The sequence below is a fragment of the Anas platyrhynchos genome, chromosome 2, assembly GCF_047663525.1.
Source record: "Anas platyrhynchos isolate ZD024472 breed Pekin duck chromosome 2, IASCAAS_PekinDuck_T2T, whole genome shotgun sequence".
Lineage (NCBI taxonomy): Eukaryota > Metazoa > Chordata > Aves > Anseriformes > Anatidae > Anas > Anas platyrhynchos.
In genome coordinates this window covers 99398555-99413384 of record NC_092588.1, presented here as the reverse complement: position 1 = coordinate 99413384, position 14830 = coordinate 99398555, and the positions used below count along the sequence as shown (strand labels likewise).

General features: G+C 36.4%; 1 protein-coding gene across 31 annotated transcripts in view; it reads right to left on the bottom strand.

Annotated features, from left to right (window-relative positions):
• Positions 1–5041: 5041 nt before the first annotated feature.
• LRRFIP2 (LRR binding FLII interacting protein 2) overlaps positions 5042–14830 on the bottom strand; it is a 57127-nt gene continuing 47338 nt past the window's right edge. For 24 of the 31 annotated variants that reach the window (XM_038174337.2, XM_038174344.2, XM_038174342.2 and 21 more), the window contains 7 exons: positions 12001–12102; positions 11622–11754; positions 10509–10558; positions 9362–9482; positions 9080–9159; positions 7988–8092; positions 5042–7213 (listed from right to left, as the gene is read on the bottom strand). In XM_038174337.2, coding sequence (XP_038030265.1) covers positions 7103–7213; positions 7988–8092; positions 9080–9159; positions 9362–9482; positions 10509–10558; positions 11622–11754; positions 12001–12102 — 702 coding nt within the window. In that variant the 3' untranslated portion in view covers positions 5042–7102. The remainder of the gene's footprint in view (positions 7214–7987; positions 8093–9079; positions 9160–9361; positions 9483–10508; positions 10559–11621; positions 11755–12000; positions 12103–14830) is intronic. The other 7 variants (XM_038174345.2, XM_038174352.2, XM_038174354.2 and 4 more) reach the window with 1 other exon arrangement.

Genomic DNA, 14830 nt, shown 5'->3' with positions numbered 1-14830 from the left:
CAGAAATCTGAGAGAAAACCCTACAAAAAAAAAAAAAAAATCCACTGCAAAATCCAAAAAAAAAAAAGAAAACAAAACAAAAAAAGAGAAAAAAAAATACAGAAAAGTCACCACCAAATACACATACAAAAAAAAAAAAAAAAAAAAAATCAACTGCACTGCTAAAACCAACAAAAAATGACAGAAACCCTAATGAAAAAAACACCACTAAAGCCCAAAAATCCAAGGGAATAACCTGGGGAAAACAATATAGAAAAGCCACCAACAACCTCCAAACAATATGGAGCAGAGATGCCTGCATCCACTTCAGTCCCCTGAAAGCTTGCTGGTCTGGCCAAATTTGGCAGATCTGCATCCTGCAGGTTTATCCCAGTGTCAAGAGTGAGTCATGTCCCGTTTAAGAGCTTTGTGAGCTGTTTGAGGCAATGATGTGTTCTGCAGCAGTGTGGGTGATCGCACTGATGTTTGAGGGGTTTCCTGCACGGTATGCCCTGACTCCCCCTTGCCCCTGAAGTGCCCCTACACAACAGATAGGATACTCTGGGGCTCAAAAAAGGGAGTGTGTCAATAACAGGGGTGATGGTCAAGACCCAGGAAATGGCAACCATGGTGGTCCAATGGTGCACCATCAAACCACTTGTGTAAGATCCAGTGCCACAAAAAAAGCACGGAGGGTGTTGGCAATTGGAGATGCCTCTCTGAGAGAGGAAAAGGTATAAATAAATAAATAGTAAAAACAGCTTGATCTCTTCCCTCCAACCCAAGCCTACTAATTTCTTCCATTCTGTATACTCAAAGTTTGTTTCCTTCTCTTGTCTTGTGAAGCCACTTCAGCACAGAATGAGTTTTGGCAAACATCAACAGATGTCAAAGTCATCAAGATAAATTTTAACCACAAGCCCAGAGGGCCAAGGCTTCAGTGCATTAGTCAAGTTACTAGGAAAGCTGGGAGGTTTCCTTAAAAAGCATCATTTTATACCACTTATTTCCCTGGGAAATCAGAGCAAACCAAAACAAAACCAAAGAGCAGACTTCAAACTATTTCCTTGGGTAAAGGGTCTCTAGAGCTCTCTACATTAGAGCTCTCTATAGAGTTTCCTCAACTGATTTAAAAATTGAAGGGAAGAAAAAGACTCCAAAACCAGAGAGGTCTTCTCTGTCACATTGACTTGAGCTAACTTTTAATCCCATGTTGAACTGGAGAGACACTTAGCAAGTAACTTGTGAAAGTGCAGCAGGCGGCTTTTATTTAACACAATTGATGAAATCACTAAGGTGGCCTCCTGTAAAACAGTTTTGGGGTTCATGAGACTAATGTAGGCCAGACTGAAAGCACAGAGCTACCAAAACACAACAGGGAAATGAAGAGGCTATTACATAAAATACAAGGAAAAAACACATGTACAAAATGTAATGAAATAAAAATTCAGCCTTGTTGTGATTATCACAATTGTGATGTTTCCTTAAAAAAACATACGTGAACAAGGGAAAAGGAACCTATCCATGTTGAAGGTAGAGCATGACCAGTCAAGCAAAGACCAGGGATTCTTCAGTCCAGAGGACTTCTGATGAAGCTGCGTAAGCATCTCGGCAGTGTGAACACTACACTATGAAGAAGACTGCAGTCCCACTTTTTTTTTTTTTTTTTTTTCAGGGGGGGGACCATTTTCCTGCAATTGACTTTGCCTTTGCAGACCTAAAGCAAACCAAACATTTTGAGCATTGCAACTGCAAGGTCAGTATCCAAGGGTGCTCAAGTTCATAACACTTAGATGGACTTTGTTGAGGAAAAAAAAACAAACAAAAAAAAAAACAGAGTCCAAAGGAACAGTATCTGCAAGAGATACAGCTCCATGGCTTGAGCACAGCACCATGCTATCTGCTTTGCTTGCTGAACCTCAAGTTTTCTACACAAATGCTAGCAATCACCATAGAAAGAAAGCATTTTTATTTTATTTTATTTTATTTTATTTTATTTTATTTTATTTTTGTCAATTAGCTTCCAAAAGCTGTTATATTTGTAAATTCAGCCCAATAGGGAACCCTTCTGAAAACAGCCACAGCAAGCAGAAAAGGTAGCAATTTGTTAAATACATCTGGAAATCCGTTCTACCGTAAAACAGATGACTTAACTGGGCTACTAGCAAAACCTGTCAGCAATCTGTCCCCATCTTGGAAGTCTGGGATTGATAACAAAGATGTTTTGAATTCTGTCATGTCTTTTGAGCTGGAACTGTAGGCATGATCTGACTCATCCTGGAAGTCAGTACCACTCAGGCATGCCATCTGCAGTCCAAAAACATCATAGAAAAGGCCTCGATGACCAGCATTATTACACAGGCACACATGAGATTTAAACACTGCAAGTAATCGCTTACTTGCATCATTTACAGAGGAACAAATTTAGCAGTCTTGCCTCACTTCTTCTAAAACTTTCATTACAGACAGCTGATCCTCTCTGTTTGTAAACTAGGAAACGTGTAGCACAGACTGGGCCTTGTTCCTAATGCTGGCCCTGGCCTGTCAGGAAGGAAGGAGCCCAGGCAGCCAACACCTGGCACAGCTCTGGCACCTGCGGTGTCCCCAGCCCCATTGCCATCCTGGGGATATGCATTGCCCTGCCTGGGGTGAAGATCTGGTGTTGGCGCATGATATGAGGAACATGGTGTAAAAAGTTGAGCAAGTAAGGTGCACCAGAGGCTGCTTTTTGTTGTGTGATATCCCACAGATGAGAACAACAACCGAAATAAACAACAGCAAATTTTTAGTTTCTCTTTACCTTTTTGGTGTCGTCATCTTCCAGCATTGTTCTTTGGAGCCCCTACAAAATGCTAACTGAATCTTTCCACCCAGCCCCAACAACCCCCACCCGACCAAGCAAAGTCCCTCAAGCTTAGAGAGTCATGCTTGGTGTTAAAAATTACATGCTTAGTAACAATGCTGGTATTATACCACTTCACAATCATCCTTACACCAACTTTCCTCTAAATTTGCACCTTTACACGGAAATAATTAGGCATAATCCCCCATTTAAGAGACACTAGCAACCTTCTTTGCCCCCTTGCAAGTGAGTTTCTCTGAAATTATAAAATATAATTAAATCCCACTGGCTTTTTTTTTCCCAACCAAACCCCAGTCATTCCAACCAAAAATAACTTTATCCTTGTGAGTTGTCCATGATTATGGCTAATGCATTTGGCCAACAAGCAATTTGTGGCTTCCTGCAAAGCTGGTAAAGTCTTGTAGCCATTATTCATTTGTCTGTCAGATACATTCATTCTGATTAAATAAAGTCTGGTTACCTAAAAAAAAAAAAAAAAACCCAACAACAACAACAAAAAACACTTAAAATGCTAAAAAAAAAAAAAAAAGCTAAAATGGCTTAAAAGCTATTGTTATCCAAGTGTCATTCCTGGTTGCTTGTACCTTTTTCTTTTTTTTTTTTTTTCTTTTTCTTTTTTCTCTCCTGGATATGCTTGTACTAAAACAAAATAACCCATTTGTTTGTTTGTTTGTTTGTTTTCTCATTATTACTTTTCATGGTCATCCCAGTGATCTCAGAAGCTACCTGCATCTCCACTACCATTGGGGTTCATAGTTTTTCAAGCTGTTGCTTCTGATAAGTTCCTATTTCATTGATCTGCTGTGATGCTGTGCAGCCTGCTGACATCTCCCGTGACACTTAGCAACACCATTCTTCACACCTAGCACCAGCAGCAAAACTAAGACTTTTCTGCTCTCTTTGGACTTTGTTAACTTTAGTTTATGGAGATCATAAAAGCACAGAAAGGTTTGGGTTGGAAAGGGCCCTAAGCACCATCTATCTAGTTCCAGTGCCCTGCCATGATCTAGTCCCTGTCCAGTTTGCCCAAAACCCCATACAACCTGGCCTTGAACACTTCCAGGGATGGGACATCCACCATTTCTCTGGGCAACCTGTGCCAGTGCCTCTCTACCCTTGACCAGATCACACTAGTCTGTCTCTAGTTGGAGGCCTCCCTTTTGGAGGAGAGAGGGTCAGAAAGATAGAGAACTTACCACTGAATTCTGCAGATGTTATCTTAGTGAAGATAAAAACACTCTTCCAAAGAGTGGTTATGAGAGGCCCGTCTTTTCCGATGTATTTTTTTCTAGTACTACAGAAAGATTATAATGAAAAGTCACTTGAAATATCAATAATTGGAAGTGTGTTCTTGAATCCAATTGACTTTTAGCCAAAACAATAGATGCTTGATGTGATTAGTATGAAAGTTTTAAATTCCCCTATAAATTAACCTTTTCTAACAAATTATGCCTAGGAAGTAAAGCAGCTCTTTTGTGGAAACTTTCTGCTTGTCCTGCATTAAAGTAGAGCACACAAACCAAGCATGCCCTCTGCTGTGTGTGTTTTGCCTAAGCAACAGAAGAGAGCACTTCTTTGTTGTTTCTGTACTGCAGAAAGAGACCACACAAGGGCACTAGAAATGGAGAAAAGATGACACCAGAAAGAAAGTGACTGCTGCCCGTACTCTTAGGAACTATCAGCACAACCAGCTTATTGACTTTTCAGGAGGAAGTCAGTAAATACCCACGTGCAAGTAAGCAAGCATGTCGATTCTCAAAATTATTATTCCACCAACTAAGCGTGATTGCTTGGACTGCTGAGAGAGAAGAAGAAAATACAAACAACAGACATTAAAGGCAGCACAAGTCACCTCCCTGCATTACTAAGTCACCTTTTAACAAAAAAAAAAAGTTTGTTAAATATCAATTGCCAAACTTAGTGCAGTTTCTAAGCAGCGTAAGCTATAGTGGAGGACCATTTTAAAAACTTCAGTGTACCACATTACTAGACAGCCTTTTTATAAATTCTAAGTCATTTGCAAACATTAACTTGCATGATAACTAATAGCACCGTAATACCATAGCCTAAAAAAGCTAAGTCAGTTTTAATTTCCGAACAGAAATGTCAGTTACTGTAAGGTCATGGAAAGAATTTTGCTGAGATGCATGATTCTGAAATATTTACAAGGAAAATTTAATAATGAGACAGGCTCAATAATCATGTTTTGCTCAATAATTGTGTTTTTATTTACTGCTTTTCATTTTTATTTGTATCTGTCCCATATACAAAAGGAGTTCACATGGGACTAGTGAAACAATCTTCCAGGTAAGAACTGTTTTGGAAAAAGGTAGAAAGGTCTACAATTAATTCTTCCCAGAGCAGTTCCCTCATAGTTCTTTTAATTGCTTTTTAAACTTTGTAATTAAAGAGTCATACTAAATCACAATCCAGTATTATTCAGTTAGTCTAAACATTGGGAATGTCATGTTTTGCATTCTTTGTCCAAATTTATTTCAGTTCTCTGGTAGCAAGAACTGGGAAAGCACCACAACTAAAATGCCTACCCTAATAGACCCCTGTAGTAAAAGGCTTTCCAAAAAACTAACAGTCTTCATTTTTAAAAAGGATTTACTGATGCTTTGCTTGTGCTCCCAAGTTTCTCAGGATGCTGGTAATTCTGAGCTGATAATTCCTTATCCAACTGTCATAGTTCACTACTGAAGTCACACAGTTGTTTGAGTGCCATGAAATATCCAGCTTCAGAGTGGTTTAGAGGAAGCATACCAGAAGATGTGCTCCCCACCATATATTAAATAAGGTTTAAGCAGAGGTTTGTTTGTACATGTGAACACCTTCAAAATCCCCAAAATATCGTTTTATCTTCAGAATACACATGGTAAGAACAACTAAACAAGACCAAGATGGTTTCTTCTGATCACATGAACAACGTGAAAGCATGAGTTACCAGTACAGACCATGATCTACCTGATCACCCAAATCCAGTGGTCTGTTAATGAGCAGGTCTCTGAAGATATGCTACTTAAAAGGATGTTTCTCAACAGAGAAAGCTTTTTATAAGCCCAAGAGGCATAACATACCAGAAAAAGGAAAGCAAACTACACTTTTGAAATGCAGAGATGGCTGTTCCGTTGTAAAGGAGCTCTGGTAAAGACAGAACCACTAAAACTCTGGATTACAAATGTCCTCTGAAATCTGCTTTGCTTTGAAAAATACTCCTGAATGGCAGCAATTTGCAACAGAAAAGGATCTGATATGAGTCCAAAAGAACGATCCTCTTAGGCCAAATGTTTGGCTCATGCTGGCCTCAAACAAAGGCTAACAGTGGCTAATACCACTTCAAAACTTTTAGATTAAAAAGACAGAAGAATGTTTTTATGAAGACCAAAATTTACTACCCTGAAGATTTTATCTTGTTGCTATCTCAGTATTTAAAAGAAAACACAAACATCTGGTTTTGGTCAGTAAAGTGTCCATTTAATAAACTCCTTAGCCACATTTCCCATCTCTTCCTCCCACCCTAAAATTTCAATTCACACTTAAGCAGCAGATGACAAATTGATGGTGTACAAACAGAAGTTTAAAATCTGTACTCTTGTACTAAGAGCATCAGGGGCCATTATCTGAGAAAATCACCTAGAACTTGGATGTGCCCATGCAAACAAAGCAGATTTTTATATACAGTCCCTATTTTCTTATAAATTTAAATATTTTACAAAAATGCGTTTTCAAAATGTATAAAGTTTAGTGAACACCCCAAATGTATCTTAAAATAAAATGTTATCTGATTTCAAGGGTTATTTCAACAATGAAGTTTAAATTGCACCAGATAAAAGGCACTTGTGCTGTGTGATGTCTTGAGCAAATGTATGTTAGTTTATAATACAGTGTCTTCTTGGATTCATGCAGTTGTCTCCGAGCATCAAGCATTCATTAAAGCAGCCAAAAGAGATCGTGAGTAAACTTGATTCCACAGTTGTGAGAATATTTTCTATCACTAGGTCGAACATACGGCATTGTGCTCCAGCTCTGACTCTAGAATCAAATGCTACAGAAAAATTGCTGTCATTCACAGGGAAATTCAAACTACATTTCATTCTCTCATAAGTTACAAAAAGATGTATGCCATTTAATTATCAAACTAAAACAACATTGAACAGCTCGGTGTTCAAGTAGCTTGTGCCAATGAAAGTCTGTATTTAAAAACGAGCTAGGGGCTAGTTATTCAAGGAGCAGTGCATTGTATTTTCCATTTCCACTTCACTGCTGAGATAAAAGCGCAGTCCTATTTGCCTTCATCTTCTCCAGCCTTTTCATTAAGTGGCTATTGGTCATCTCCATCTCTTCTATCTTATCCAGTGCTGTTCTCAACTATAAAACAAAAACAGAAGTTATCATCACTAAGTTTAATTGGACTTACTGCTGTTCATAAGCCTTGACAGAGGAAATCACATCAGGAATCTAATACAACAATTTTTTGTTTTCATTTCTTTTAATTGAAGTACCACATCAGTTAAGGTATGACATTTTAACAATAGCCATGTCATTACTGCAGCCAGACGAACCAGAATTCAACTGTAAAAAAAATAACCATGAAGCAATTTAAACCTGACACATTCATCCCCCGAACAGTTAGGTGCCTGCAACTTCCCATTGCATGCTATTTAAAGGGTAAGGCCCTCTCTACCACTGGTGGTAGTTGATAGATGTATTCCCATGGGTAGCAGGCATTACACTAGTCATGCAGCAGCTCCTAAGCAAAGAAGATCAACGGTACAGTTCAATACAGCTTCTTCCTAGCTCCCTGTGAGGTGCATGCAGGAAACTTTCCAGGCTAACACTTGACATATGGAGGATTGGCTCCTCAATAATATTTAGTGGAAGGATTAGTTTAAAATCATACAAGTTATCATATTGAGAAAAAAATGTAACTTTAGATCATTCCTTTCAAGGAAAAGACTATACTGAATTGTATTTAATACTATTTTTATGTGCTACAGCTGTCTTCTGAATGCAACAGACTTGGAGGCCTTCTAAAAACACTTGACAGCAGTAACAGAAGATTTAAAAAGGAGAGCTTGGAGGCAACAACAGAGCAGTTCAAGACTGAAAGTATACAGCTGAAAAGGAAATCAAGTCAATTACCTCTCGCTGAAGCTTCCTCTTTTCAGCTTTGAGTTCATCTTCCACTTTTTCTGCATTTTCTGCTGCATTTTTGTATCTTGCAACCTGTCCCTCAAGTCGCCCAACCTGCAAACCCAAACAAGATAAAAGGAGTGGTTACTCTACCACTCACAGGACTTGCAATACACCCTTTACTGCTTGTGTCCTCCTTTCAAGGGTTGCAAGAAACAGAGGAGAATAAAATGTAGCATAGGAAATATTTCAAAAGATATGAAAAGTTACAGAACTAAGCAAAGAGTAGACTTGGATAAAGAAAATAAAGAATTGGGGAATACATGGGATTAAAAACAACTCCTGAAAAGTGGAAAAGCAGAGACCACATGAAAATGCAAAGGAGAGAGGAGACTGTATCATGACATTATGTGAGAGGTCTTAAGCTGAAGCACAGAGTCCAGTAACAAAGCAGGGACTCAAGACAAATCAACGAATCCTGGTTGGAAATTGCAAGTTTTAAAACCCACTTGCTTTTTTGTTGTTGTTGATGATTGATTTTTTTTTTTCTAGCTCCTTGCTATCCCCCCCAAATCCATAGCACAGCAGCAGGCTACCAAAGACGAGCCATGCTGGTCGAGTTAAATTCTAGTCCTCTAAATGACTTTAAATAGTGGTCTACAGAGAAACTGCTCTATAGTACTGTGTTGCTGATTTGCACTGATTTTCTCACTTTGCTAATGTTATGTATGCACATGTACATATATGCATGTATATATATATGTTCTTGAATTTCTAAGAGCAGATCAATATAACCTTCTTACACTTGAGTTTACATATACAGATTTTCTTAAAATGTTACCTTCAGTCCCTCTTTATGTTCTGCTATATACATTCATATCTTAGTATCTTAACTCCAGATTTTCTCTTATGGTTAGAATATGCACAACTATTGATTTGCAGGAAATAGGAAAAAAACATAGATGTAGTGCTATTCTGTGGAAATCTCAAGAACAAACAGTAAGTTATGAAATACATTTTCATAGTTTTTGTTGGAAAAAATATTGGTAAATGTCTGCAGAGAAAGTGTAATGATATAAACAAATCTAAAGAAGGACTTACATTTTGTTCCAAGGTAGTTATATCTTGTTCAGCTTTTGAAAGTTTAAATTTGTATTCACTAATTTGTCTGTTTGCATCTCCTTAAAAAAAAAAAAAAGGAAAAAAAAAAACATATTACTCAAAGCAATTCTCTGAACTGGCAGCTTTCCTTTTAATTCAAATTCATTAAAAGACCATTTTACTGCGAAGTAAAACTTCAGGGTTATAAAGTGGTAAGTATTCTTTCTCAAATCTTTGAGTGTAAGAAAAGGAAACCATTATAACAGTAACCATTATACATACTCTGCATTTCAATTAGTTGCAAGTCAGAACCATTCTCTAAGCCTATTATATCCGGATTCATGCCGTCACTTTTTGAATATTTCTGTCGTTCTTCTTCCAATTGCATCTTCAGCTTTCTAACCTGAAACAGAAGTTTTCTTTTGTAAAAAAAATCAACTCCCAGAAATTCAGTAGTAGTATACCTAAACATTCAATAGGTCAACAAGTCCAAGTAGTCCTGAAATGCCTGAGATGGTTCTGTAAATGGGAGTAACAGAGCCATGCAGGAGAGGCAGGGAAGCCACTCCTAGGTCTGCGGAAGCAGTTCTTTCCCCATTGCTAGGTGACTGCCATCTGCACATCAGGTTTGCAATGGGAGTAGCAAAACCTCCCATTCATGATATAAACCTTTTAACTGATTTTCATAATTATGTAGCTGTAGTTATACATGTTTGCATACTTAAAAATTATTTAATAGTCTTGATTCAATAATAGAATTTACTAACATTTTAAACCAAATAGTCACAGTAAAATTAAGGTGTGTTTTCAGCAAAAACAGGCGTTGACAGCACCATTTTGAATTTGTAGTATGTTCAACTAGACGCACAAAACCTAGTGTTCTTAACAAATGCCCACTTGATATGCTTTCTTGAATTCTCTGTTCTCAATACTGACCTTCATTAAAAACACAGCGACTTTGATCATACTAATCTTTTATTTAAGTAACTGAAGTGATTGAAGAAATAGTACTGCTTGGTAACTTGAAAGAAAGATGCTTGAGCTTATGAGATTGTCATTTTATTGCATTTAGTATTTCTGAATAAGAGCGAAAAATAACCAAGTATGTATACTAAAAAAATTTTGTTGTAACACCAAATTTGTTCTGTAGCACCAGAAATGGCAGTCAGCAGCAAGTTAGTTTCCAGCTAGCTAGTTACTGAACTTAGGGTTCTCTTTAATAACCAAGATCAAAGTCACATGGATAGGGACACTAGTGAGAGGAGTTGATAATTCCCAGTAGTCAGCCTGATTAGATGTTGAATATTTAGTTTGGTTAAGTAATTTGATTAAACACCAAAGGTACTTAATATTTGTTTATTGCTACTATATTCATATTCTGTAAAAGGATATGCAAAGTTATGTTTCTAAAAATAATAGTTTATTTTACCTGGGACAATAGTTCTTCCTTTTCTCCAGCCAGTTTTCGTAGCCGGACATCTAAAACAAAAGAACTCAATTAAAGGAAAAAACAAACAACCCACAACCAGAAATATGTAACTAAGGATGTATTTTTCATAACTTTTAGTTCATTTTCAAAGTAAAACAAACAAACAAAGCCTCAAACAAAGCTAACAGCACTGTCAGAATAAAACTTTGTTATCTCCCTAACAACGTAACACTTCATTAATACTGGAAAAATTAAAAAACTATTAATTCACTGTGTATTTGTATAACAGTTTTAAAAGTAAGACCTGTGAGTTTAGTAATTCTTCAAAGTAAATAACAACCAAATGGTCAAGAACAGCTATTTCCAGAACAGTTTACTACTGGCTGTATACTCTTTTTCTTGTTTACTTTTCAGGACTGCTATCTCTTCAGGCAAAGCACCACGCTTGTAAAAAAGCATGCATTTCTAGGAAGTTCTATAATTCCTGTTCTCAGTCCACAGAGAAGTACTTGGGAAAGTGTCCACATGAATGTTTCAGTATCTCCAATCAGCCAGACAATCAGTTATAGCTACAAAATACATGTACGCCGTCAAACAACACGATGCTAAAATTATAGCAGCTCACATGAAAATTACAACTCTGAGAGTAACAAAGCATAAAGACATTTGTATTTCACCATCATAGAATGACAACAGAAACATGTATCAGATATAATCTGTCTAAACATTTAACTATTATACATAATGTGCAAATATAATGCAAGTGCACAGATAATTTTTTTTGCTTGTTAACAGTTTTACGTTGAATTGACTTACGTACACAATCCAAAAGCCTATAATTTGGGCAAGTCTTAGTTGTTGTTTTTCTTTTCCAACAGTAATAAAACAAACTGGACCAAAAAAATCTGATTGGTTACAAATGTCCATACATATCTTATTATATTTTTTTTTACTCAAAAAACACGTTTGCTTACTCAGGATAAAAAAAAAAAATTAAAAGTAGTGTAAGCCTGTACTCTAGAAGGTATCATTTTGTGGTTGCAAATAACAAAACACTGTGAACAAAATGCAAACAAGACTTAATAAACTCTCTGTATTTTAGGATATTTTTACCTAATGGTCCTTCTCCCGCAGATTCCAAGACTTGAGCAGCTTCCTGTGATACAACTGTTATTGCACCAACTGCTGATTCATGGTTTACATCACCATTTGGTGTGCCATCTGGAATTATAACTAATCCGTGTTTCTGAAAATACGAAAGAAAAACATTTTACTCATTCGAGACCGGTGCTAAAACGTAACTGGACAGAAAAGTTTTGACAAAGCTTTTAAAATTGATTGAAACAATTAAATGAAATGCTCCATTTGTTCCCTAAGGTCAGGTTTTGAGACCGCACAAGAACAGTAACCATTCTTCTTCTTTTTCATTGACCTTGATCTCATGCCCCATTCCTGGATTTCTGTTACTGTAAGGTAACTACTGCCGACATACCTCTCCTCTCTTCATTGCTTCCTTCAGGTCAGCCAACTCCTCTCTGAGCTCATCTCGCTCATTCTTAATGCAGTCAAAGTAATCTTTCTGTCTTTCTAGGGCCTGGGTTCAGGCAGATACCAAGAAAAAGAATGGCACAAAGGAGAAAGCAGATGACAGATAGCAGAGAGGAATTTTAAAAATAAAGAGCTTAACAAAAGTAAAGAAATTAAAAGGGGCTATTTTATATATAAAATATGTATCTCTGATAACTACCTTTTTACAATTCACAGATCTAGCGTCATTGGTAGATGTGTCTCAGCACAATTTTTTTCTCCAAATAGGCCTTAGTTAACTCTACAATAAATATCTATTTAGTATATTTTTTTCATAGGTTTTGATAAACTAAACTGAATACCAAAAGAGTAAGTGATTCTTTTTAACATGGCCAGAAATAATTTTTGCTGGAACTCAATAGACAAACATCCTAAACCACCATATTCACTGAGATAACCTTTGTAGGGCATAGAAATAGAAGTCTTACCTCATAAAAGACCATTGGACATACAATTCTGGCATCCACTTAGAAATGCTAGGTTATAGTTTACTACTCACTTAAGTATACTAACTACTCTTTACTAAAAGCAAAACAATCACTTTTAGAGAAAAGCAAAAGCAAACACTAGCAGTACTATATTAGCACAAGAATCTCAGCTAAATGTACAATATGGACATCGATGAATTTGCCTACCTATAGTGCAGCTCTGTTACTTGGCAGTTAATCAGACATTTTCACTTGACTGGGCAGAATCCAAGTATTCCATTCAAATTCGGTATTGCATGCATTACAAATCATCCTGACCACTAAGCAGATGCAAGAGCACGCACACGTTTTGCAAAGAAAATTATTTAACTAAACTTTGTGTCATGCATGAATGTTTAGGAAGGAATGATACCATGAAAGAAATGAAGGTGAATACCACTGCATTGATTTCAATTGCTCCACATGGCAATTGCAGTATGCTAAACTTTAATAATTATGAAGAATCTGTATATGAGAGCAAGATTTCAATGCATTATTCTATTAATTTCAACAGAAAAAAAATTAAAGTGCAGTTGTAATATTTACTATGTAAATATTAACACTGAATTACCTGTATTTTAAATGTGTGAAAGCATCAGTTGTCACCTGATAGTTTAAGGGTTTACAAGATGTCCTTTTACTTCCTAACACACACTGTATCTCCATAACTACATCATAAACAGTATGAAGAACCTTAATCAGTGCATCATTTTGTGTTCCACTTAAAGATAATGGAAGAGTGGACACAAAGGCCCGAAATCACCCTCCAGATGTCAATCCTCTACATTTGCCCTATGCTGCTGCTGACCTTCCTAAAACAGCCTCTCTATCCTCCCCCAATAAACAGAAGGGCTGGCAATCAGAAAATGCTGATGGAGAGAGAAATGAAATTTCTATAACCATGCATCTCTACCTTCAGAGATATTAATTACTTAAGTTTTTCAATTTTGAATAAAGCTGATAGTTTTTGTATACAGAGAGGTGATAGTGACAGATTTTGTACCTACTCTACTGCTGGAATTCTTCTATAAGGAAGATTAAAAACCAAAAACAGATAAAATCAGGCCAATTGAAGTTCTGTGGGTATCTTTTAACATCAGTGTGACTAAAATATATCCACTCAGCAGAATGCACATTTATCTGAGGTTCTATTTACTAAATATTCCAAAAACCTTCACAAAATCTATACCAAACTCAGATATGACAAACTCAGCATGGACAATTTCAACTTGGTCACACATGTACTAAGGAGTAAAACAGCTGTATGTTTCAGGAATAATCTAACCTTGACGTTATAATTCAAAAACCTCAAATTGACCACATTTAAAATCAAGTACAATTGTAAATTTCAATCATTTTATAGAACTAGGATAACCTAAGGAGGAAAACGTAAAACTGAAGCTCATGCTATCTTTGTTCTGCTTGCCTCCCTTTCTTCCTCTGAGGTAGCAGTATTGCATACACTTTAACAGCAGGTTATAAATCTAGTCCAAGAACCCCTCTGTGAAGCTGAAATAGAGTAAAATTAGCAAAATAACTTGGGGAGAAAGACACAAAAACTGTGAGTTTTAAAAAAAATATTAGGTAATGTGAGCAAAAAAAGACAACATTATTACAGTTTAAGAATTAAGAGATTTCAAGTTTGAGATAATTAAAAAAATAAAATATATGGAAAAAAAAAAACAAGAACACAGACTTTGAGAAAAATTCTAGCTTCCAACTTAGTGAGTGTCCACATACACTAGAAGAAAAAAATCTTTGTCAAACTAGTTGATCGCTCTTTGAACATTATGTAGAGGATAGGCTCTGCACTAACTGTAGTGACATATTTGGAAGGAAAAAAAAAGGATTGCACAAACTGGGACAGTCCAGTACACAAAGACAATGAAGAGTAAACATGGAAGAAATATGGTCAAATAATTTAAAGTTTAAAAAAAAATCTGAAGAATATTCAGGGAAAAAAAAAACATTTAACAGTTGAAATGTCACGTTATGATGAAAAAGAGGATTGCAATATGGATTGAAGGACTAAAACATGAAGTAAATACAGACTGAAGATAAGAGAGTATAACTTTTTTTTTTTTTTTTTTTTTTTTTTTTTAAATCAGGCACCACAAGCTAAAGCGTCTTGAGCTCCAGTGAATACAGCGATATTCAAAGAAATCTGAGTATGTGAAAATCCTGGTATTAAATTTCTTAGTTAAAGAGAGAAACAGCCCTAGAGTTACTAAAGGACACTTCCTTTCTGAAGACTATCCACAGTTAACT